At 38.1% G+C, this 24,996-nt stretch overlaps 1 protein-coding gene across 1 annotated transcript in view; it reads right to left on the reverse strand.

Annotated features, from left to right (window-relative positions):
- The window catches only part of CSE1L (chromosome segregation 1 like), a 45,262-nt gene that overhangs the window by 11,003 nt on the left and 9,263 nt on the right, over positions 1–24,996 (reverse strand). The window contains exons 2-15 of the mRNA XM_053890166.1: positions 21,214–21,309; positions 15,830–15,972; positions 13,663–13,764; positions 13,439–13,584; positions 12,807–12,897; positions 10,583–10,690; positions 9,444–9,536; positions 7,142–7,309; positions 6,886–7,015; positions 4,727–4,792; positions 4,133–4,335; positions 3,321–3,405; positions 1,424–1,485; positions 124–260 (exon numbers count right to left, since the gene is read on the reverse strand). Coding sequence (XP_053746141.1) covers positions 124–260; positions 1,424–1,485; positions 3,321–3,405; positions 4,133–4,335; positions 4,727–4,792; positions 6,886–7,015; positions 7,142–7,309; positions 9,444–9,536; positions 10,583–10,690; positions 12,807–12,897; positions 13,439–13,584; positions 13,663–13,764; positions 15,830–15,972; positions 21,214–21,304 — 1,625 coding nt within the window. The 5' untranslated portion in view covers positions 21,305–21,309. The remainder of the gene's footprint in view (positions 1–123; positions 261–1,423; positions 1,486–3,320; positions 3,406–4,132; positions 4,336–4,726; positions 4,793–6,885; positions 7,016–7,141; positions 7,310–9,443; positions 9,537–10,582; positions 10,691–12,806; positions 12,898–13,438; positions 13,585–13,662; positions 13,765–15,829; positions 15,973–21,213; positions 21,310–24,996) is intronic.

Consider the following 24,996-nt stretch of genomic DNA (forward strand, 5'->3'; position numbering starts at 1 on the left):
GTACACATTTATTTTTCAAACTACTAATGAAATTATGAATATAGTCAAAGAGATCTCTGACAGCACAGAACAGTTCCCACCCCAAGCTGAAAAAATAAAAATTGCTTAGAATCAAATACTTACAGAGTGGCGTTGTTAGGTCCTCTCATAGTAAACAGCCTCTCAAGTGCATGTGCCGCGTAAGTATGGACAACAATGCTTTCAGCCTGAAGGTGATTAATCAAGAGAGGAATAGAGACTAAAAGATGCTCTTTCGGTACCTGAAAAACACAGTAACGTGCAAGCTTTAACTCAATGGTGCTACCTTAGAGTAAAAGACAACTGGAATAGAAGGGCTTGACGATTCTAGAAAGTGTTTTTTCAGCTGTTACAATGGGAGATGATACGGTTGAGAAATTAAAACTTCTATCTCCACGTAATGATTCAATTCATGTTAACTTTTCTTATTCTCCTTCTCTGAGCATTAAACTACGGTTGGAGTAAAATCTACGGTTGGAGTAAAATCTACGGTTGGATAAAAAAAGAAGCACACCATAAAATAATATGGATGAGCACACTAATTTCATTACTACTAAGAATTATACTTTTCACTAGCAGGTAATTCTTGGAAAAGTTATTCAAGCTCTTTGTGCTTCATTTTTTCTTCTAAAAAAAGAGGTGGGGGCAAAGATAAGAATACTAATTTTCATTAGAAGCCTCTAAAAATTTAGAATACCCATTCATTACTATTTAAAATAGAACAGCTTCACAAGGTTGCATGTAACCCTGGTAACTACCTGCCAAAGACATAAAAATTATAAATCAGGAAATTAAAGAATCATCCATAGGAAATAAACTGTGGCATATTCTTATGATGGGATACTACACAACTATTAAAAAATGAACTACGTCTACTAAAATGAGTAACTCTCAAAAACAATGTTAAGCACACACAAAAAAAACAAGATGTGTAGACCAAACCTACAGCATATCATTTATACAAATAAAATTTTAAGCCTATAAAATACTACAGAGTTTTTGTGGAAACAAGTTATGTAGTAAAACCATAAACACACGAGAATGCAATTGGCCAAAAATACAATGTGAGAAACTCCACAAGACAAATGACTGGTTTCTCCAAGAACTAATAGTCACAAGAAAGGGGAAGGAGGACCTCTCTGTTGTAAAATAAGAGACAATCAACCATAAGCAATGTGTGTACCTTGTTTGGATCCCAATTTTTATTAAAATCACTATATAATGATATTTTTGAGACAAAGGAGAAAAATAAGCATGGTGTGGATCCTAAGTTCTTAAGAAGTTATTGTTAATTCTGTTTGATGTGGATGTCAAGTATGACTGCACGGCAGGGAGAGAAGCTGGTATACAATAAAACTCTTAAGAGATTAACTGGTATAAAACATATAATTCAAAAGCTACTTACTTGATTCCTAAAAATCATTATGTATTTGATACCATCAGCTTTAAGGACAGGAAATTCATTCACTATTAAAAAAATAAAGCCATAGTTATTTAAGTGCTAAAGACCACTACTCCCAAATTGGTGACATTGGATCTTTGAAACAGTTTGGTAACCAAAATGTCAAGTAATTGAAACTTAGTTAATTACATAAAGATCTACTATGTAGTTATTAGTAAGATTATGAGTAATTTTATTTTTTCCCCTTGTTAAGTTTCATTACAAATGAACATGTACTACTTACATAACTGAAGGACCACAAACTAATGACCATGTATCAACTTCTTCCTAGAAAGGAAGCTATTCTGAATCAAGAGTATGTGTCCCTGGATAGAATTTGCTTTAATATTTGTGCTACCGAAGTGAGCAATGGCTGGGATTTGCTTTAAACTACTCTAATTATGGGAAAATAAATTTGTAAAAAAGATAGAATATTGGTCAATTATTAAAAATTCTTGAATCTATCCAGATTCAAGGTACATTAAAATATTCTCCCTTTTAGTGTATTTAAAAATCCATACAAAAATGTTTTTCTTTATTTTTAATATTTATTTTAAGAGAGAGAGAGAAAGAGAGAGAGAATTCCAAGGAGGCTCCATGCTGTCAACACAGAGTCCAATGCTGGCCTTGATTCCATAAGACTTGAGCTGAAATCAACAGTCAGACACTCAATCGACTGAGCCACCCAGGTACCCCCAAGAGTTTTTTAAAAAGGGATTAAAAAAAAGGGGGGTGGGAAATACATAAGGTATCTTAATCAACATACTTTCGTAAACATAGAAAATTATCCTTAAGACTTACCCAGTTTCAAGTACTTTAAATTTGCTTCAATTTTTAAGATTTCAGTTTTTATTTTTTTCTGCCATTAAATATAAAAATATTTTTAAAAATTTTAAAATTCATTGTCAGTTGGCTAACATACAGTGTAAAGTGTGTTCTTGGTTTTTGAAGTAGATTCCCGTGCTTCATCACTTATACACAACACCCAGTGCTCATCCCAACAAGTGCCCTCCTCAATGCTCAACACCCATTTTCCCCTCTCCTGCCCGCCCTCCCCTCCCCCATCCACCCTCAGTTTGTTCTCTGTATTTAAGAGTCTCTTCTGGTTTGCCTCCCTCCCTCTCTGTAACTATTTTTTTTTCCCCTTCCCTTGGGGAAGACAATGGGGGCATGGTCTTCTATTAAGTTTCTCAAGGTCAACATATGAGTAGGATTTCGTTTTTAAATAAGAAGGAAAAGAAAACTAAAGTATAATTCCTATAGGAATTTGTAGCTGAGCTACAAATTTAGTTTTAGTTGTTCCCATTTTCCTTCTACACAAGCAACATCTTCTTTAGACTGTTCATTTCAACTGGGCAAGATCTGGGGAAACCATTTGAGATTTTATTCAGTAAAAGAAGTAACTGCAACAAGGATAGGAGCCATTTTTTTGAGTGTCATGGTGATGCAGAATCCGTTATGACTTTTGCCATAATGTTAGTTATTTTGCAGTATAAAATAACAAGCAGGGGTGCCTGGCCTGGCTCAGTTGGTAAGAGCACGTGAATCTTGATCTCAGGGGATCATGAGTTCAACTCCCACACTGGGTGTAGAGATTACTTTACATACATACATACGTACATACCATTGCAAGTAAAAAGTGTTGTAAGCTGTATAAAAAACATTTTTAACAGGGGAGCCTAGGTGGCTCAGTCAGTTAAGGGTCCCAAATCTTGATTTCAGCTCTGGTCTGGACTCCATGGGGTTCATGGGATTGAGTCCTACATTGGGCTCTGCACTAATAGCGTGGAGCCTGCTTGGGATTCTCTCTCTCCCTCTCTCTCAAAATATATTAACCGCCCCCCCCCCCCCCCCAACTCACCGTTAGCTGATTTTAAATCGGGGAGAATGTGATTCACAAAGAACTCAGTCAGGTTTACAAGTTCATTTGCTTGTGTAATTCCATGCTGAAAAACAAATTTTTAATATGGTAAAATAAAATGAAATACTTCTATCTATCTAACACATAGGAAATTTAGGCAACTTTTAAAAAACAGGTTAAAAATGGAGATGAACACTTCAAATCACAACTGCTTAAATATATTAAAAAAAACACAAGACTTTTTTAATAAACAAGAAAGAAGCGTCCCTAAATTAAAGAACAGCTAAATTTAAATTTAGCACATTTTATACACCAAGTCTCAGTGAAGGGAATCCATCAGTTTTTGTCCAGGAGAAAATGAAGTGCTTCATACATCAATGTCAACTCATCGTCGGAGACTATATGATTCTCATCAGAACAACAGGTTACCTAGCAGAGTAGGCTGCATCATTAGAAATCTATTACTTCTTTCTGATTTCTGTGGTTACCACCAAGACTATTTAAAAAAATTTTTTTAACGTTTATTCATTTTTGAGAGACAGAGTGCGAGCAGGAGAGGAGCAGAGACAAAGAAAGAGAGAGCGAGAGAGGGAGGGGGAGGGGGAGGGGGAGAGGGAGAGAGAGAGACAGAGACAGAGAGAGAATCCGAAGTAGGCTCCAGGCTCAGAGCTGTCAGCACAGAGCCTGACGCAGGCCTCGAACTCACTGACCTGATCATGACCTAAGCTGAAGTCGGATGCTTAACCAACTGACCCACCCAGGCGCCCCACCAGCAAGTCTATTTTAGAAACAAAACTACATTGAAGATTCACCTTCTGTGTTTGGGCTTTTGATGCCAACGATGTCACGAGGTAAATGGCTGCATCTTTGTGTTTCCAGTTGACAGATGGATTTTTTGCATATTCCTGCAGCATGGAATTAACATAACCAGAGAAGATTCCTGTCACGGGTCCCTCAAAAAACTTGCACAATCCTCGTACTAGATCACAAGCAGCCCTGCGTCTAGTATCAATATCTATAAAATCAAAGGGAAATATATCACAGGATAAAGAAACCACCAACTGATCAAGATTATAAGGCAAAAAATTGCCATTTGATAGCTACCAACAACATAAATAATGAAAAAGACCATTATTTTATTCACAAGACACACAAAAATGGGAATGAAACTAAAAAGATTATCGTAGTAGTTACACACTAATAAGTATGTAAGAGACAGAGGACTTTCAATGCTGGACACTTGGATAGAACTCAGACGAGAGCTGCTCTTAAAGGTGTACAAATTAAAGGAGGAAAGGCAGTTGAGACAACACACTTACTCTGACTCCTCCTCCTCCCCATGGTGACAAGAACTACTTTAAAAGTGCCTTGCTATCAGACTAACAGTTAAAAACCAAAATACATACCAGATCCTTCCAAATCTCTCCTTATGTACTCCTCAGAATTATCTTCAAAGGCTTCTTCATCGGCAGCTACAAAGAGAGATGGCATTTCAAATAACCCCTCAAAAGACATGACAAGCCACTGTACTTTCATAAATGAGTACACAGAAGAGTATGTAGACGTGCCATGTTTTATAGCAAAGTGTTCCTAACAAATGACAACTTCGTGTATTCTTTTTTAAAAAATGCTTATTCATTTTGAGAGAGTGAGAGCAAGAGCAAGACAGAGCATGGGCGTGTGAGCTGGGGAGGGACAGAGAGAATCCCAAGCAGGGTCCACACTGTCAGCGCAAGGCCCAACACGGGACTTGATCTCACAACCGTGAGATCATAACCTGAACTGAAATCAAGAGCTGGAAGCTAAACTGAGCCACCCAAGCTTATATATATTTCATTTAATCATTACTTAGAGCACAAATGCCACCCTGAGAGGGTAAGTATAGGTAATTCACACAGCTCACCTGTTCTAATGTGATAGTGTCCCCAGAACGGGACTTTAACCACCAACATCAAAAAGATGACTGCTGGGGCCCAAGCTAGGGATGCCAACTTTTTATTCTGCTAAATAAGGACATTAAAAAACCAAACAGCCTAACAAATATAACCACCATTATTTCATAGAAGTCATTTCCACACCAAAAAAAGTAGGATGGACAATATCAGAATAAAGATCTGTCCTTTATAGTTTCATGAAAAAAAACACAAAAGGAAATAAAGCCTTACATGATATTGTCCTTTATTCCTTTTAGTTCCTGATAATTTGAGAACCACTGATCTAATGAATACTTTAACATAAAACACAATTCCTTCCATATTTACTACCTGTCCTTCTCAGCTCTAAGAAGGAGAGACAATTTGTACACTAATACTCTTAAGATTCTCTTAACCTTAATTACAAACTGGGTGGGCTTCAGCTCTGTATTTACAGGTTATCAATCACTTCCGCTCTCAACTACACTGTTTGAAAACTGCTATCTGCCTTGGTGAAACACTAACTCAAACAACACCATCCTGGATGGTTTACTTTCTTATCCATGGAATAGGAATTTTTTTAGTCTTATTCAAGATTTCTGTGAAAAACCCTCCACAGTGTAAAACAAACCTCACCACAGTGATACAAATGTCTTTTATTTTTAATATTTATTTTTTAATGTTTTATTCTTTTTTTTTTGACACACACACACACACACACACACACACACACACACACACACACACAGTGTGAGCGGGGGAGAGGCAGAGAGAGAGGGAGACACAGAATCAGAAGCAGCCTCTAGGCTCTGAGCTGTCAGCACGGCGCCCCACACAGGGCTCAAACCCACGAACTGTGAGATCACAACCTGAACCAAAGTCGGACACTTAACCGACTGAGCCACCCAGGACCCCCCCCCCCATCACAAATGTCTTTTAAACTACACTTTGTCTTGGTGTAAAAAATAGGCAGTAAGTGGGGGAACCCCAGTGGCTCAGTCGGTTAAGCATCTGACTCTTGGTTTCAGCTCATGTGATGATCTCACGAGATCAAAACCTGGCATCGGTCTCCTCGCTGACAGTGTGAAGCCAGCTTGGGATTCTCTCAAAATACATAAACATTTTTTTCAGAAATAGGCAGTTAAGTGACCTGTAGAAGTTTTAATTAGCAATAAAAAAAGAATCAGACTGGCTTCCTGGGTGGCTCAGTTGATTCAGCGTCCAATTCTTGTTCAGCTCAGGATTCTCTCTCTCCTTCTCCTGCCCCTCCCCTGCTAGTGTGGCATGTGAGCTCTCTCTAAAAATAAGTAAGTTAAACTTAAAAAAACTAGGGCGCCTGAGTGGCTCAGTTGGCTAAGTGTCTGACTTTGGCTTAGGTCATAATCTTGTGGTTCATGGGTTCGAGCCCCCACATCAGGCTCTCTGGTGTCAGAGCAAAGCCAGCTTTAGATCCTTTGTCTTCCTCTACCCCTCCCCCACCTGCACGTGTGTATACTCTCACTCTCGCAAAAATAAACATTTAAAAAAAAATTAGACTCAACGTATTATATAAAAAGCAGCAGGGAACAGACTTACTAAACTTATACTAACATACTCTTTAAAAAAACAAGCTTTTAATCTTCTGAAAAGGGTTCAGACTTTGCCATAATTACCTCTAAATTCCATGTTAGGCACGATAACCTTTTCACAGATACTTGTCAGCGTGTTCTGGTCCTCAAACAGATTCTTATAGTGAGGTCTCTCACAAACTGAAGCCAGAAACTGAATTGCATTACTTACTAACTGGGAAAAAACAAAAACAAAAACACAAAAACAGGCATATTTTTAAGAGCAAAACTAAATCATTTACTTCTTGGGGGAGGTAGGGAGGGAATGTCTTAATTATCTGTCTCTCCACCATCATCTTACCAAGTCATATTTAACCTCTTGACCTGTTGTAACCAGTAAATTCCAGATGGCTGTGACAAAGCGAGGCAGGTACCGCTGAAATTCCTCATCATACTTTTGTGCATAGAGCGCAGCATTATCACAGATCTGGGATTTTAAGAGCTCCAACAAGCCGGCTTCCTCTTCATCCTCATATAAGAGAAAACAGAAAACTCAAACATACACGTATAATGTTATCATACATAGAGAATAGCTGTAACTCCTGAAACAGACTCCTTAAAAATGGAATCCAAAGCCTAGTGTTACAAATGGCATTGATGCCACTATCAATTTCTTCATTTAGTCTTTCAAACACAGAACAAATGAAATACTTCTCATTTATTAATCAGTGAGAGTAATTTCAAGTTTTCAAGTTAAAAAGACTTTTCTTCAGGTTGTTGAATTATAAAATATTTACATGTTAAAGTGAAAATAATGTATTCCTACAGAAATCTAAATGATAAAGGCCATATCACACTTTCCTTTGCAACATGGTCAGGTGTCTTGCTATCTCCTCCCAAAAGGCTGTCACTTCAAATATGTAAGATAATGCTGTAAGATTCTCACCAACAATACTCTGGTTATAAAGTATTAAACAGCAAACTAATTCAGAGGTCAAACTACGGTCTGCAGGCCTGCTGCCTATTTTTGTAAGTAAAGTTCTACTGAAATACAGCCTTGCTCATTCCTTCTTTACATTTATATAATTTATAGTATTGCCTATGGCTGCTTTCAACTCCAAATGGAGGGCTGAGTAGTTGGGACAGAGACTATACAGCCCACAAAGCCAAAAATATTTACTACCTGAACCTTTACAGGAAAAGTTTGCCAACCCCAATCTAAACCATGACAGTCATTTATATGATGCTCTCTACTGTAACAGCAATCCATAAACACCTTTTAAACTGTACCATATGACAAAGAATTCAAATTTAGAAGAGATAAAAAGAACTCCCTAACAGGTGGCTCCTCAAGGCATAAACATAAGGAATGTTACATAGTAAGAGGACATAAGGTATAGCTGGTTAAACGGGCTAAGAGCTCCCTGTAAGAATCCTAGGTGAAAATCTTCCTTTAAAGTGTGAAGACGAGCTTTGTTTTTCTGAAGGCATTGTTTTTATTTCACTGGACTGAAAGAATTATGTCATAGGAGCCATAGCTTTTTTTGTTGCTTTAGTCGGTAAATCTCAGAGAAAATTTGCTATACACCCACTGAAACAATTCTCTCTGCACCCCACTGCCCAAAATTGATTTGAATCACCTATTCTAATTTTATCTGAAATTGAAGCATTCTCAGTATTTTACTTTTTATGTTTTTTATTTCTTGGGAAAGAGGTAGATCACGAATCTATTAATAAACAAACAAATGAGCAACACAAAGTAAGTGCCCTATGTTGGAAAGTATGCATTATTACAAACCCCAGACCAGAAACTGTAATGCATTACAAACCTTCATAATGTCCCCATTTTCCCATGCTGCGGATGCTTTTTAAAAAGAGGCTATTGTTGCAAAGGTTTATGTTTTCTTAGCATCTTCAGTGACGGTTTTGTATTTCATAAAATGGTCATAGTGTGAATACTCTGAGGCTTTCCTTTTAATAATGTAATGATATAGCCTTCTCTATAAATCGTGGACCTACCTACACCAGGCCCACAAGAAGAGTAATTCTGTATGTTACAAATAACCAAACATGGAACATCCCACATAATTAAATATTACTTGCATTCTTGAGTTCTACCTATCAACAGTGCAAGAGTAAAAAAAATTTTAGGATCCAGAATTTAAATGTTCAGTAAAACAGGAGACTTTTGATCTCTGGGTCTTGAGTTCGAGCCCTATGTTGGGCACAATTTACTTAAAAAATAAAGTAAATGTGGGGCGCCTGGGTGGCTCAGTTGGTTAAGCGGCCGACTTCGGCTCAGGTCATGATCTCGTGGTCCGTGAGTTTAAGCCCCGTGTCGGGCTCTATGCTGACCGCTCAGAGCCTGGAGCCTGTTTCAGATTCTGTGTCTCCCTCTTTCTAACCCTCCCCCATTCATGCTCTGTCTCTCTCTGTCTCAAAAACAAATAAACGTTAAAAAAAAAAATTAATTAAAAAATAATAATAAAGTAAATGTTCTCAAATAACTTTCATTTTTTGAAGTCTAATTATATTCCAAAGGTTTCAGAGGGCATTTTTTTTTTTACATATTTAAAAACTGAGATATAATCAAAATCTAATATTTCAAACAATTCTTCATTTAAAAAAAGGCTACTTGGGAAACATTTTAAAACAATACTTACATCAGTTTGTAGAAGCTTGTTATCTAATGTCAAGAGGGTATGAAAATTGTTCATCCAAGTTTCCATATTATCTTCAAAAAACTCAGGGAGATCCTAGAATAAACACTGACTTGAGACTTTTGATTAAAATAAATGTTATTTTAGTAAGTTTTGCCCCATGCCAAACATTTCCCACATACCTACTGCCTCAAGTCCACACTTTTCAGCCTGAGCCAACCATTAACTATTTAGACAAGACTTCTCTATTCCAGCTGGGTCTGGCAGCTGAATAAACCATTGTGTCTTATGTTTATACACTTTCAACCACAAAATGAGGCCACCTCTATTTCCTGTCCCAATCTAAATTTACTTTCTCTCGGAAGGTCTAAGACTGTATGAAACCTTTCCTTACAAAAACTCAGTGCTTACCAATATCTTCCTTTTCCTTTCTGAACTATCGCATTTATTGTAAGATGACCACCCATTCAAACTCATCATCTTAACACAGTTACTGATTTCCTGTGCCATAGTACTGCCTTTTTAATGAGGGATAAGCCCCCCAAGGTAAAGATTATATTTCCTCTTTTGGTTTCCTTAACTATGTCTAACAAGTTATTAAGAGCCTCAATTCTACCTGATTTCTAAAAATAGAATTCAAAAGAAGGTATAAGCAAAAACAGTGATATCCTTTAAGTAAAAATTTCTCAAACTGGTGTCCAGCAGAACACAGATGCGGATATGCCATTTTGGGATGTTCATCTCCTATTCCACCCATTCCTTTTAGAGAATGCTTTTCCTACCACTGTGAGTGTAGTCATGTTATGAGGATGACGTTCAGGTACTTGGCCCTGGCTATGAGCAATGAAAAAGCCAAATACCTTCCTCCTGTATATTTGACATCAAAGAATCAAAAGCAAGAAATACAACAAAACTGGGGCACCTGGGTGGCTCAGTCGGTTGAGCAACCAACTCTTGGTTTCGGCTCAGGTCATCATAGTTCGTGGGATGGAGCTAATAGCTATATGTGCTATTGTATGTGCTATATATTAGCTATCTGTGCTAACAGCATGGAGTCTGCTTGGGATTCATTCTCTCTCTCTCAAAATAAGTAAATAAACTTAAAAAAATTAAAAAAAAAAAAGAAATGTAACAAAACTCACCTGAAAGTTTAAACTGTAGAACAATTTTGAGATAAGGATCAGGGAAGAAAAAAGGATCCTTAGGGCAGAGGCATCATTTGCATGGGTACTGCAGAGTTCAATAGTGGCCTTGGAAAGGAAATTAGGAGCACAGTTTTAATGTTACTATAAACTTTAGTCAAATAAGGTGAGACTACTTATATCTTCTCCAAAATTTACCTTTTAAATAGTATACGGTCATATAAGAGATTCTGAAAAAATATATTACAACAGTATATATTTTTACATTGTCCATAATAGCACTACTAAAAAGTCCAATGTTGATATTTCAACTAGATCCTTCTACTCTCCTTTGTGCATATAAATATATTACAAAATTGTCTTTATCTGCTCTCATTAAATAATTCCCCTGCCACGTGGCATTTAATTTGTTTCCAATTATTTATTATTCTAACTATAATAAACAGGCTTATCTAAAACTATGCATACCTCTAATTTTTGCAGTATGAAATTCTACAAGTGTATTACCAAAGCAGAGCACTATACTATGAGCACAGGTTTTGCAAGCCAGATAAAACTGGATATAATCCAGACTCTTGTTCATCATGAGCATTACTTTGAGCAATTATTTTACTGAGCCCCAATCTCCTCATCTGTAATCTGAAAATAATGCCCACCTCAGAGAATGAGAATGAAGAAATACACATAAAATATCCTAGTACTTCGTGGAATATGTAAAAGACACTCAACAAATCTTACTTCCTATATCCTGGAGTTAAGAAATATGAATATAAAGGTTTTCTTAATGAAATGTCAAATTCCAGACACTACCATTTATAATCCAATGGACAGGACATCAGACTTCATTTCACTGCACTCTGACACTTTTAACATTAGTAAAACGAAATAAAAATCTGTGCCAACCCAATAGGTGGAAAATCTTGATTACGTTTTATCCAATTTTATTTTCTTAGATAAAAATGTACAGTCGGCGGGGAGCCTGGTGGCTCAGTCGGTTGAGTGTCTGACTTTGGCTCAGGTCACGATCTCACAGTTCTGGGGTTGGAGCCCCTTGCTCTTGCTGTCAGCACACAGTTCACTTCAGATGCCCTCCCCACCCCGCTCTCTCAAAAATAAATAAACATTAAGAAAAAATGTACAATCAGTAAGACATCCTAACCATGAAAAATTTCTGTGCACACTTTACATCTTAGAAGTTGTGAGTATCATACAACTTTCCTTTTTTGAAAATAGGAAAGGAGTAGCTTTTCCAGAGTTATTAGCAAAACTAGGTTAAGGCTTGGCTCCCTTTTTTATTAGCTGGGGGATACTGAATCCTCTCTCCTTATCTGAAAAAAGGTTAAAAATATATCTCTTTTGGGGTGCCTGGTTAGCTCGGTCAGAAGAGCATGTGACTCTTAATCTTGGCATCTTGAGTCCAAGCCCCTTGTTGGGTATAGGGATTACTTAAAAAAACTTAAGAGGAAAAAAAAAAACGGGGGCACCTGGCTGGCTGTTGGTGGAGCACGTGACTCTTGATCCCATTGGGGTTTTAAGTTCAATCCCCACATTGCACGTGGAGATTGCTTAAAAATAATTAAAAAAAAAATTTTTTTTTAATCTTTCAATCTTATAGGAATCTTAGAGATAAAGAACATGTTTAGGAAAGCAGCCTGTGCACCATAAGATGTACAAATATATAAATTAATTAGCTGAACTATATGTAAAGTCAAATCAAAATGGGGAGCGATTCCTTTAGAAACACACATTCAGGCAAACCATAAGAGACTCTTAAGGACTGAAAACAAACTGAGGGTTGATGGGGGGTGGGGGAGAGGGGAAAGTGGGTGATGGGCATGAAGGAGGGCACCTGTTGGGATGAGCACTGGGTGTTGTATGGAAGCCAATTTGACAATAAATTATATTTTAAAAAATAACAAACATTCAAATACTTGAGTGAAACATGATGTCTTGGATTTGCTTTTAAGTATTCCTACAAAGGAGAGGAAGGGAGGGGGAAAAAGTAATACTGTTAACCTTGTGTAACAGTAACAGATACATGGGAGTTAATGAGATCATCTTCTCTATTTCTGTACAGGTTTGGAATTTTTCAAAAGAAATGCTGCTCTAAGTATTACCTATCAAATAGACTTAAAGCATTCTCTTAAATAAAATCCACACAAATAATTAAGCAGTTTAAAATATTAAGTAATTTTACAGTATCACAAAGATAGTATTCCATTACCTTAAATAGATTAGTCAAAGGTAAAGCAAAGGCATCCAGAACAAGTTTAATTTCAGTCCATAACTCATTAGACTTAAATTCATGGCGATATCTAAAAAAATTAAGGTAAAGTAGGTAAATTTACAAGCTTTATGTTTATTGACTTTAGGCCTTCAAGGATAGATTAGACTACTTAAGAAACAAACATAATAATGAACTGAGAAGCTTATCTCTTATTCTAAGATTACCAAGTCCAAAGGAATGACAACAGTCACAAAAATACAACTATTTACACAAACAAAAGCATTTGAAAAAAAGTATTTAAAAAATATGAATTGGGCCTCCTGGGTGACTCAGTTTAGCTTCCAACTCCTGATTGCAGCTCAGGTCATGATCTCACAGTTGGTGAGTTTGAGCCCTCTGTGTTGACAGCAGGAAGCCTGCTTGGGATTCTGTGTCTCTTCCCTCTGCCCCTCTCTCTCTTAATAAATAAAATTAATATTTTATAAATATATGAATTTATCGGGGCGCCTAGCTGGCTCAGTTGGAAGAGCATGAGACTCTTGATCTGGGGATTGTGAGTTTGAGCCCCAAGTTGGGGGTACTGATTACTTACAAATCTTAAAAAAAAAAAAAAAAGAATTTATCAATACCTTTTAAATAAAGAATGCGCTGTACGAAGGACTCCATTAATAACATGGAAATCTCCACTCTGAAAACGATTCACCATTTCTGTCAACAAGTCAGGCCATTTCTGAGGGAAATCTTCTCTGCCAATAATGCTAATAGCATCACTTAACTGGAGCGGGAAGGGAAAAGATTAATTAGATCAAAGCTTTGCAAACAAGCATCCTTAAATAGTAGGGCCTTACATTACCTGCTTCTGAATTTGCTCTGGGCTGCTAAGCATCAAGTGCACTATGTTGGCTTTAATAGCTACACGGTCAGCTTCGCAAATTTTGTTCGGTTCATCTTCAACCTTAAAAGCAAAACATCAATACCAAGTAACATGAAGTCCATATCCATGACCATATGGGTTTACAGATAAAAATGTATATTCTATCCCAAATGCAAATATTTTACATACAAATCAATGAGCTTCACTGGCTCCCTGATGCCAATGAAAAATCTGAGTTCTATATGTCACCATTCTCAGAACACATGGTTAAAGTCTTTATGGACATGCACGGCACAGGCCACATCCATCTCCAGAACCTTCAATCTGACCCTTGCCTTAAGTCAGAGGTCTTTTCAATGAAAACTTCTTGATCATTACCAGTTGGAAAACATCCAGGACTACATCACTCAAAGAGGTTCTGGAAGTCTCACCACTTTTACAAATCAAGATAGAAGAAGAGGGCTAGCGTGTCTGCAAGCAGAGGGATGGATTTTTAAACATCCTACGTTTCACTAGTTGTTTCTTCACTATGTGTGGTAACACCTAACTGCACAAGCTTAAAAACACTATTTACTACATTTACTACCTCATAAACTCTTTCACGAAATGAAGACAAAAGAAGAATTCTAAATAAATATTTAGGGCATATTTGTAGTTGACTTTTTAGAAAAACTGACCTTTTTTGTCAACCTTAATACTTTCTAAATATCATCACTGCTATCACTTCTAAACAATTCTTTTTTTTTTTTTTCTTTACCCTAAGTCAGGGTTTCCTCAATCGCAACATTACTGGCATTCTGAGTCAGATAAATCTTTGGTATGGGAATCTTTTTTGTACGCTGTAGGGCAGTTACCAGCATCCCTGGTTTCTACCCACTAGACCGTAGTAACACCCTGGGCCCCCAGCTATGACAACCAAAATGTCTCCAAAGATTTGCAGGCAAAATTACCCCCCATTGAGAACCACTGTCATAAGGTAGGGAAAATACCTTAATTTCTAATTTTGCAATTAAACTTGCAATATAATAGGATTCACCTTAAAATTAGAATCTATTTCCACATACCCCTTATCAAAAACTCCAAATCTAAATTATTTCATTCTACAAATTTTTAATATATGTAACATGGTTTTACAACTGTGTTTAATTTTTTCCAGTCCATAAGAGACACTGCTTCAATTATTCAGTAAGATCTGTGTCTTCCCACAGAATCTCTCTCCAGTTGACAATGAGCTGATGTTCAAATTCAACCATAATGGAGCCTGGGTGGCTCAGTCAATTCTTGATCTTGGCGCAGGTCATGATCTCGCAGTCTGTAGGATGGAGGCCCATACCAGGCCCTGTACTGGCGGCATGGAGGCTGCTTGGGATTCTCTCTCTCCTCTCTCACCGCCATCCATGTCTCCCCCCACCCACCAAATAAATAAGCTTAAAAAAATTTTTTTTTCAACCATAATGGAGGCAAAAACCAAGTCTCACACTCTACCAACCTGGGTTAGCAAGTTCAAGTTATCTATATGAACTCAAATGAAACAATAGGAACTTTGGAGAAGCATCCTGTCTAGCTTTTGTTAAGTCTTTCAGAATTTCTATATAGACAAATCATGTCATCTGTGAACAAAGTTTTATGTTTTCCTTCCCTATCAGTATACCTTTTCCTTCCTCTTATTCCATTAGCAACGACTTCCAATACAATGTTGAAAAGGAGTGATGAGAGGGGACGTCCTTGCTTTGTATCTCATCTTAGTGAAAAAGTTTCAAGTTTCTCACCATTAAGTAGAATATTAGCTCTAGGCTTTTTGTAGTTAGTCTTTATAAAGTCAAGAAAGTTCTCTTCCATTCCTAGTTTACTGACAGTTTTACCATGGATGGGGGTAGGATCTTGTTAAATGCCTTTTATTCATCTACTGATATGATGCATTAACTGATTTTTCAATGTTGAACCAGCCTTGCATACCTAGGATAAATCCCACTTGGTCATAGTTTGTAATTCTTTTTACACCTTCTTGGATTTGATCTGCTAATATTTTGTTGAAGAGGGTTCTATTTAATTTTATCTTTAATCTGTGTCTGAATCTTTCAGGAGCGCTGCATATATAAATCTTAAACATACAGGTTATGAGACTGTGTGTTCACAAAATACTTACAATTCTCCAATTTCTTTTAATATAGTTCTTGAATGTTACTGAGGCACACACTTTGATAACATTATCCTGGGACTTTTCCAGCAAAGTTAAAAGCAACAGTGGGTAATTCTGATTTCCTTCTACAGATTCAAGAAACTTCTCAGCTGTAAAAGAATTTTCATGTTAGAAGATTTGTTACTTTAACCAAATCTTTCCATTTTATATACAGGTGAGCTATGTAGATCTGATTAAAAGCACCAAAAAAGTAGGGGCACCTGGGTGGCTAAGTTGGTTAAGTGTCCAACTCTTGATTTCAGCTCAGGTCATGATCCCAGGGTTGTGGGACTGAGCCCGCGTCAGATTCCACACTGAGTGTGGAGCCTGCTCAGGACTTTTTCCCTCTCTCCTCTCTCTCTGCCCCTTCCCTTCTTGCACTGTCTCCCTCTCTCTAAATAAACAGTTTCAAATCACTTTACCATCCATTAAAACTCACTTGAGGGCACCTAGGTGGCTCAGTCAGTTAAGTGTCAGACTCAGGCTCAGGTCATGATCTCAAGGTTTGTAAATTTGAGTCCCATGTTGGGCCCTGTGCTGAAAGTTCAGAGCCTGGAGCAGGCTTCAGATTCTGTGCCTCCCTCTCTCTCTGCCCCTCCCCTGCTCACATTCTGTCAAAAATAAATTCTGTCAAATTCTCTGAAAAATAAATAAACATTAAAATTTATTTTTATTTTATTTATTTTTTTTTTTAGTTAAAAAAAACACAAAAAAACACCTCACTTGACTCTGGCAAACCTGTAACATGGCCTGACTGACTGATCACCCCTGCAGAAGGAGAATCTGCTTCTCAGATTAAGTGACTCTCTGGCAAATTCATAATGAGACCTTCTTCAACTTAGGATGGGACTATGTCCCGATAAAAGCATGCTAAGTTCAAAATGTCAGAAGTCAAAACTGCATTCATTATACCTAATGTACTCATTAGCCCAGCCTACCTGAAAGTGCTCAGAACACTTAAATTAGCCTACAGTTGGGCAAAACCATCTATTGCAAAGCCTATTTTATAACAAAGTGTTTCTATCTCATGTAATTTGCTGAGTACTATACTGAGAGTGAAATCAGAAAAGTTATATGGGTACAGAATGGTTGTCAGTGTGCTGGTTGTTTACCTTTGTGACAACATGACTGAATGGGAGCGTGGCTTGCTGTCACTGCCCAGCACCGTGAAACAGTACTGTACTGCCGCCTATCACTGGCCCAGGGAGAAGTTCAAAATTCACAATCTGAAGTATGGTTTCTACTAAATATGTGTTGCTTTTGCACCAACCTATCATCAAAAATTCACTGAGGGATGGATGGGGCACCTGGGTGGCTCAGTCAGTTGAGCGTCCAGCTTCAGAGCAGGTCATGATCTCACGGTTTATGGGTTTGAGACCCGCGTTGGGCTCTGTGCTGGCAGCTCAGAACCTGGACCCTGCTTCGGATTCTGTGTCTCCCTCTCTCTCTGCCCCTACCCCACTCGCGCTCTGTCTCTCAAAAATGAAGGAAAAAAAAATTATAAAGAATTACAGTAAAAAAAAAAAAATCACCAAGGGGCACCTGGGTGGTTCAGTCAGTTGAGCGTCCAACTTCAGCTCAGGTCATGATCTCACGGTTTGTGGCTTCGAGACCCACACTGGGCTCCCAGCTGTCAGTATAGAGCCTGCTTCAGATCCTGTCTCCCTCTCTCTCTCTGTCCCTCCCCTACTCATTCTCTCTCTTTCAAAAATAAAAACACTAAAAAAATTTTCACTGAGTGGAACCATCAAGTTGAAGACTGGTCTGGTTTATTCCAGAAGGATTATTATTAGTACTATTAGTAATGGCAGTAAAAAAAATTTTATACTACTGTGATGAAAATCAAATGAATTAATGCATGCTAATGTATGTTTTTATTAATCATATGGGTCTGGTGCTTTACTCACATCTCGCATCTATTATTTCCTTAATTGTCACTACTACCCATAGGTATATTATCCTTATTTTAAAAACAAGACCCCATGGGGCGCCTGGGTGGCGCAGTCGGTTAAGCGTCCGAATTCAGCCAGGTCACGATCTCGCGGTCCGTGAGTTCGAGCCCCGCGTCAGGCTCTGGGCTGATGGCTCGGAGCCTGGAGCCTGTTTCCGATTCTGTGTCTCCCTCTCTCTCTGCCCCTCCCCCGTTCATGCTCTGTCTCTCTCTGTCCCAAAAATAAATAAAAAACGTTGAAAAAAAAAAATAAAAAATAAAAACAAGACCCCTGAAAAAAAAATAAATAAATAAATAAAAAATAAAAACAAGACCCCTGGAGTTAGGTAGTCTTAAGATCACACAGCTAGATTTCATCACTGATAAAGTTTTAGTGCAGTCCTTATTCTACCATACTGGCCCTCAATGTTCTTCTCAAACTAAACATTGTTAATACCAGCAAAAAATATTCAAAGATTTTACCCACATATTTTCAACTCCTACACTTAAGGGATAATCAGTCTTCTGAGTTTACTGATCACAGTGAGGGTTTACAACATTTCCTCTTTACAAGCTTCATAAGGCAACACCTACCCTAAGGTCCCAATATGTATTGAGAAGGTCTCCTTTTAGCATCTATTAGTTTCTACAATTTAGTATTTTCTACAATCTACACCTCTCTTCTTTCTGAACTGGGTCCCAAGAGTTTGACGTCCATCCTCAAATCTTCCCTACTTTGTGCTCATCATGTCTTTTTTAAAAGATGAGGAATATGGGGCACCTGGGTGGCTCAGTCAGTTAAGCATCCAACTTCAGCTCAGGTCATGATCTTATGGTTCATGGGTTTGAGCCTCACATCGGGCTCTGTGCTGACAGCTCAGAGCCTGGAGCCTGCTTCAGATTCTGTGTCTCCCTCTCTCTCCGCCCCTCCCCTGCTCACATTCTGTCTCTCAAAACTGAATAAAACCGTTAAAAACATTTTTTTTTTAATAAAAAATAAAAGATGAGGAATGCTAGGGGGCGCCTGGGTGGCTCAGTAAGCTGAGAGTCAACTCAGGTCATGATCTCACAGTCAGTGGTAAGACTGAACACTGCATCAGGCTCAGCACTGGACATAGAGCCTGCTTAAGATTCTCTCTCCCCTTCTACCCCGCTCCTACTCATGCGTGCACGCTCTCTCTTCTCTCTCATTCCCTCTCTCTCAAAAAAAAAAAAAAAAGATGAGGAATGATAAACTGGAAAATGTTGGGGCGCCTGGGTGACTCAGTCAGTAAATGTCCGACTTCGGCTCAGGTCATGGCCTCACAGTTCGTGAGTTTGAGCCCCATGTTGGGTTCTGTGCTGACAGCTCATAGCCTGGAGCCTGCTTTGGATTCTGTGTCTCCCTCTCTTTGCCCCTCCCAAGCTCACACTCTCTCTCTCTCTCAAAAATAAAAACATTAATAAATAAAATGAACTGGAAAATGATTTTCAAGAGGGACACACTATGGTTTTGTAGGAGTCTGGAAGGCTTTGGCTGTTTCCTCTCAGTGGTTAGCACTGCCCACAGGGCAACACACTGTATCCATGCTCTGGGGAAAAGCCCATATAAATTGCCAGATCTCTTTCTTAAATTGAAATCAATACCCTGAAAGAAATCTCATGAGTTTAAGTCAAATTATTTCTGTGCTCATTTCCTTCAACTTGCTCACAAAATATTTACAACGACATGTTTCTACACACTCAAAGAGCCTCAAAGTGCCTTCCAGTTCATCCATACCAGTCTCATCTCAAGAACCAAAGGAGCACAGTGCTATCTATAAGCTGAGATCCGCTACACACTTCAACCTCCAGATCATTTTCTAAAGATGTTGAGTCGGTCTAGTACAACCTGAGAAATGCTATGTTCATAACTCTTTCCAAAAACATCAATTTATTCCTACACTCTGTCCCTGGAATCGTAAAACAGTAACCACCTCACCTTACAAACACACAATTATTAAAAATCATTTTCAACAGACAGGGTTTGCAGAGGCTTTCTGGGAAAGTCTAAGAAGATTACAGCCATTAATTTTCCTTCCTCCAAGAACACATTACTTCTTTAAGCACTAATGGGGAAAACCACAATTTTCCCTCTCAGAAATCACAAGGCTATCCTAGAAGAGAATGGATGTATTAACATGTTTACAATTCTACTTATTTTACAGAACATAAATCTTCAACACACACACATACACACACGCACTCACTCACTCATTTCTTTGTGAGGCCATGCTAAAAGCCTCTTTCTGAGCATGCACATTAGTATGTTCTGCAGAAGCGGGATGAGCATACCTGGTTTTAATAAGGCTTACATTGAGAACCATCAACTTACTACCCCTCCCACAAGAGACATCTGGCTCTCAGAAGTAGTTTGCTTTTTCTGCACAGTATTTCAATTTTTTGAAGTCAGATGTTATCATTTAAAAATGAGGACATTGCACACTTCACAGAAACGTCTTTTATTTTTGAAGCAAAGCTGGAAATCTGATCCAGCAAAACTGGTTTGAATCCCCCAAAGTTAGCTCATCCCAAAAGCCCTTAACCAAGGTATGTAAGTCACATATTACCAGTCCCCACTTGGCCTGCCTCCATCATTTACCTTCACATCTGACTCCTGTGGGCATCTGAGTTTACAATTCCAAGCTTAGGAGCACTTGGGTGGCTTACAGGGTTAAGCATCCAACTCTTGATCTCTCTTGTCTGACTTTGGGTCAGGTCATGATCTCCCGCGGTTCAGGAGTTCAAGCCCTGCATTGGTCCAGCACTCAGTGCAGAGCCTGCTTGGGATTCTCTCTCTCCCTCTCTCTCTCTCTGCCTCCCCTGCACTTGACAGGCACACGCTCTCTCGCTCTCTCTCTCTCTCTCTCTCAAAATAAATAAACTTAAAAGGAAATCTAAGCTTATACTAAATTTCTAACAGAAACTGGTCAAATACAGAAGAGAGGAACCTTGGTCTTAAAATGTATTAATTAAATCAAACTCAACATGGGGATTATGAGACTGTTTCATTACCTGATTTAATTAATCACTTTTTAGGCAATTAACTTTCATCTCTGTGCCCTAATTATTATCTCTCTAAAACTGGCAAATGTGGGGATTTTCAGAAAGGTGAAGGGACAAGGTATTCTAGACACAGTGCTTTTTAATCCAAGACACCAAATAAAAGAGATTTTACTCAAAAAACAAAACCAAACCAAAAACACCCATCACCATACATTACAGCAGCTATCAGCAGCCAACCATCTACTTTATAGCTGGAGAATGAAAAAGAAACTATGCCTGAAAATCAAAGTGTAAATCTTTTTTTTTTTTAACTTACAAATACAGGTAGATTATGCAAAGGTTTTCCTCACCTGTTCTTAAAGAATAGATCAAACCACAAAACATCTATTCTCTTTACCTGGACGTCTGATGGCAGGATCCGGATCAAGAGTTTTCTTTAAATATTCTGTTAGCGTTTGCAAATTTGCATCGCTGAGCTCCATTGCCATAGAACCTAAAACAAAAAATGAGGTTTGGTAAATTGGTCACATTGGGACATAGTGATTTACATAAAAGAGTACTTTTGTATTATGGGTCTTCCCCTCTCTGAAGGTCATCCATTTGTTACATTTTAAGGTATGGGCTATATAAGCCTGACTCAGCTCAGACAAGGTTCCAGAAATTAATGGGCTTTTTTGAAAATGGTTAGCTAATTTTGAGATGAAGAATATACATACCACAAAGTAAAAAAAGAAGGTGTAGAAAAACAAAGCTGAATAATTGATCAAAGTCACATAACATTTATTAGATTTAATGCTACAAAAAAGGGAAGACAAGAGTTTAAAAAAAGACTCAGTAGGAACTTTTTTTAAAAAGGCCCACCATAGGGGTGCCTGGGTGGCTCAGTCGGTTAAGCGTCCGACTTTGGCTCAGGTCATGATCTCACAGTTCGTGGGATGGAGACCCATGTCAGGCTCTGTGCTTTCAACTGGAGCCTGGAGCCTGCTTCAGATTCTGTGTCTCTCTCTCTGCCCCTCCCCTGCTAGCACCTGTCTCTCTCCCTCTCAAAAATAAACATTAAAAAAAATAAATAAAAGGGGCCACCAAAAGAAATTACAATTTTAAGAAGTAAGGATCCCATAAAGAGTTCTGAGATTAAAGAAACCAGAATAAATTTCTTTGTGCACAACATGCAATCACAAGCACTGACAACAAACCAGATGCTAAGAATCTGTACCTGGGGAGAGAATGCTGGGGTTCAGAGGATGACAGCTATTATTATGATTAAAAAGGAACCTTCTACACTAAAAGCAAAGATAAGCAAGTGGGACTACATCAAACTAAAAAGCTTCTGCACAGCAAAGGAAACCATCAAAATAGAAAAGGCAGCCTACCAAATGGGAGCAATTATTTGCAAATCATATATCTGATAAGAGGTTAATATCCAAAATATATTTTTAAAAACCCACACAACTCAGGGTGCCTGGGTGGCTCAGTCAGTTAAGCCGTCGATTTCGGCTCAGGTCGTGATCTCACAGTCTGTGAGTTCGAGCCCCGCATCAGGCTCTGTGCTGGCAGCTCAGAGCCTGGAGCCTGCTTCTGATTCTGTGTCTCCCTGTCTCTCTGCCCCTCCCCTGCTTGCTGTCTCTGTCTCTCTCTCTCAAAAATAATAAACATTAAAAAAAAATTAAAAAAAAAAAACCCACACAACTCAAAAGCAAAAAAAAAAAAGAAAAAAAAATCTAAGTAAAAAATGAGCGGAAAATCTGAACATTTTTCCAAGGCACAGAGATGGCCAACGGTTACATGAAAAGGTTCTCAACTTCACTAATCATCAGTAAAATGCAAATCAAAACCACAATGAGACATTACCTCACACCTGTTAGAATAGCAATCACCAAAAAGACAAGAGATAACAAGTGTTGATGAGGATGTGGAGAAAAGGGAAGCTTTGTGCACGGCTGGTGGGAATGTAAACTGGTACAACCACTGTGGAAAACAGTATGGAGATTCCTCAAAAAATTAAAAATAGAACTATCACAGATCATGTGATCCAGAAATTACACTTCTGGGTATTTCTCAAAGGAAGTGAAAACATTAATTCAAAAAGATATCTGCACCTCTATGTTCACGGCAGCATTTTTTTTTTTTTAACAGCAGCCAAGACAGGGAAATAACCTAAGTGTTCATCACTGGATAAATGGATACAGAAAATGTGATAATGTGTACACAATGGAATATTATTCAGCCGTAAAAAGGGTAACCCTGCCACTTGTGACAAAACGGATGGATTTTTTTTTTTTTTTAATTAGGCTGTATGCCCAACGTAGAGGTTGAACTCATGACCCCAAGATCAAGAGTTGCATGCCCTAACTGAGCCAGCCATGTGCCCCCTGGACGGACCTTGAGGGCATTATGCTAAGTGAAATAAGTCAGAGAAAGATAAATACCGTATGATTACTTTAATGTGGAATTTAAAATTTAAACAAACAAAACACACCAGAGCTCATACATATAGAGAACCAAATGGTGGTTACCAGAGGTGGGGCTTAGGGGTGTATGAAATGGGTGAAGAGGGTCAAAATGTACAAAATTCCAGTTATAAGTAAGTCATGAGGATATAATGTATAGCATGGTGACTATAATTAATAATATAGGGGGCACCTGACCAGCTCAGTTGCGGGAACATGGAACTCTTGATCTTGGGCTTGTGTGTTCAAGCACCACATTGGGTGCAGAAATTACTAAAATAAATAAACAAACAAACAATACTATATTGTGGGGCAGCTGGCTGGCTCAGTCGGTAGAGCATGGGACTCTTTATCTTGGGGTCATAAGTTCCAAGCCCCATGTTGGGCACAGAGCCTATGTAAGAAAAACAAAGTTCTAATGACAAAAAAAAAAAAAATCTGTAAGGGTGCCTGAGTGGCTCAGTCAGTTAAGCATCTGACTTCAGCTCAGATCATGATCTCACAGCTCGTGAGTTCAAGCCCCACATCCATCTCTGTGCTGACAGCTCAGAGTCTGGAGCCTGCTACAGATTCTGTGTCTCCCTCTCTCTCTGCCCCTCCCCTGCTCTTGCTCTGTCTCTCTCTCTCCTCTTCAAAAATAAATAAACATTAAAAAAAACTTTTTTTTTTAATCTGTAATTATGTTTACTGATGGATGTTAACTAGATGTGCTGTGGTCATTTCACAATATACACATATATTACTCATTGTATTATACACCCGAACCTAATGGTAATATGTCAGTTACAGCTCAATTAAAAAAAGGTAACAATTAACTTAAAAAGGGGGGGAGGATGGAAGGTCTCCATGGCTCAACTGGTTAAGGTTAAACGTCTGACTCTTGATTTCAGCTCAGGTCATGATCTCACGGAGTGAGTTCAAGAAGTCCCCTATCAGACTCCTCACTGACAGTGCAGAGCCTGCTTGGGATTCTCTCTCCCTCTCTCTCAAAATAAGTAAACTTAAAAAAGTAACAATTTTATTAAGTAAATATTCAAATCTTAAACAACACCAAATATAAATCACAGAATACACTGCCACTGACCAAAAAAAATTCACATCTAATACATTACAAATTCTAAACTAAATCTATGGCTTATACCCACATGACTGATGACATAAAGAAATACAGACAGAAAAAACAGCACATATATACAGATTATAAGAGTGAGTGCGTGCACACATCATTCTCCATAAACAAAAAGCTTGAGAATGCTATAAGAGGACTCTGTGGTCTCCAGGTTGTTGCTGAGTAGGTAAAATTAAGTGCAAAATGACAGAACTTTCTGGGGTGATAAAAAATGTTCTAAAACCGTGCTGATGAGATGGTGGTGACAGATGCACAACTGTATACAATTATTAATGACACTCACCAAAAAGTACACTTCACATGAACTCACAGTAAGTTATACTTCAATAGTTATTTTTTAAAACTGCACTTCTGCGTAGATCCCAGGACACAGCTTTAGGGAAAAAGTCACACTAGCTCCCAGGAACTTAGGAAATGTCGCCTTTTCAAGGCAACCATGCACCCAACTAAATTTGGAGCTTCTAGAACAAAGAAGAAAAAAATTAAGTATGTAATAATTTTTGTAAAATGTAATTAAGCTAAGTGGAAAAAAAGTCAAATACACCACAATTCAAACTATGTAAAAAAAAAATTTAGGGGTGGCTGGCTGGCTCAGTTGATA

This window comes from Panthera pardus, unplaced genomic scaffold, assembly GCF_024362965.1.
Source record: "Panthera pardus isolate Hobbes unplaced genomic scaffold, ASM2436296v1 HiC_scaffold_25, whole genome shotgun sequence".
Classification (NCBI taxonomy): Eukaryota; Metazoa; Chordata; class Mammalia; order Carnivora; family Felidae; genus Panthera; species Panthera pardus.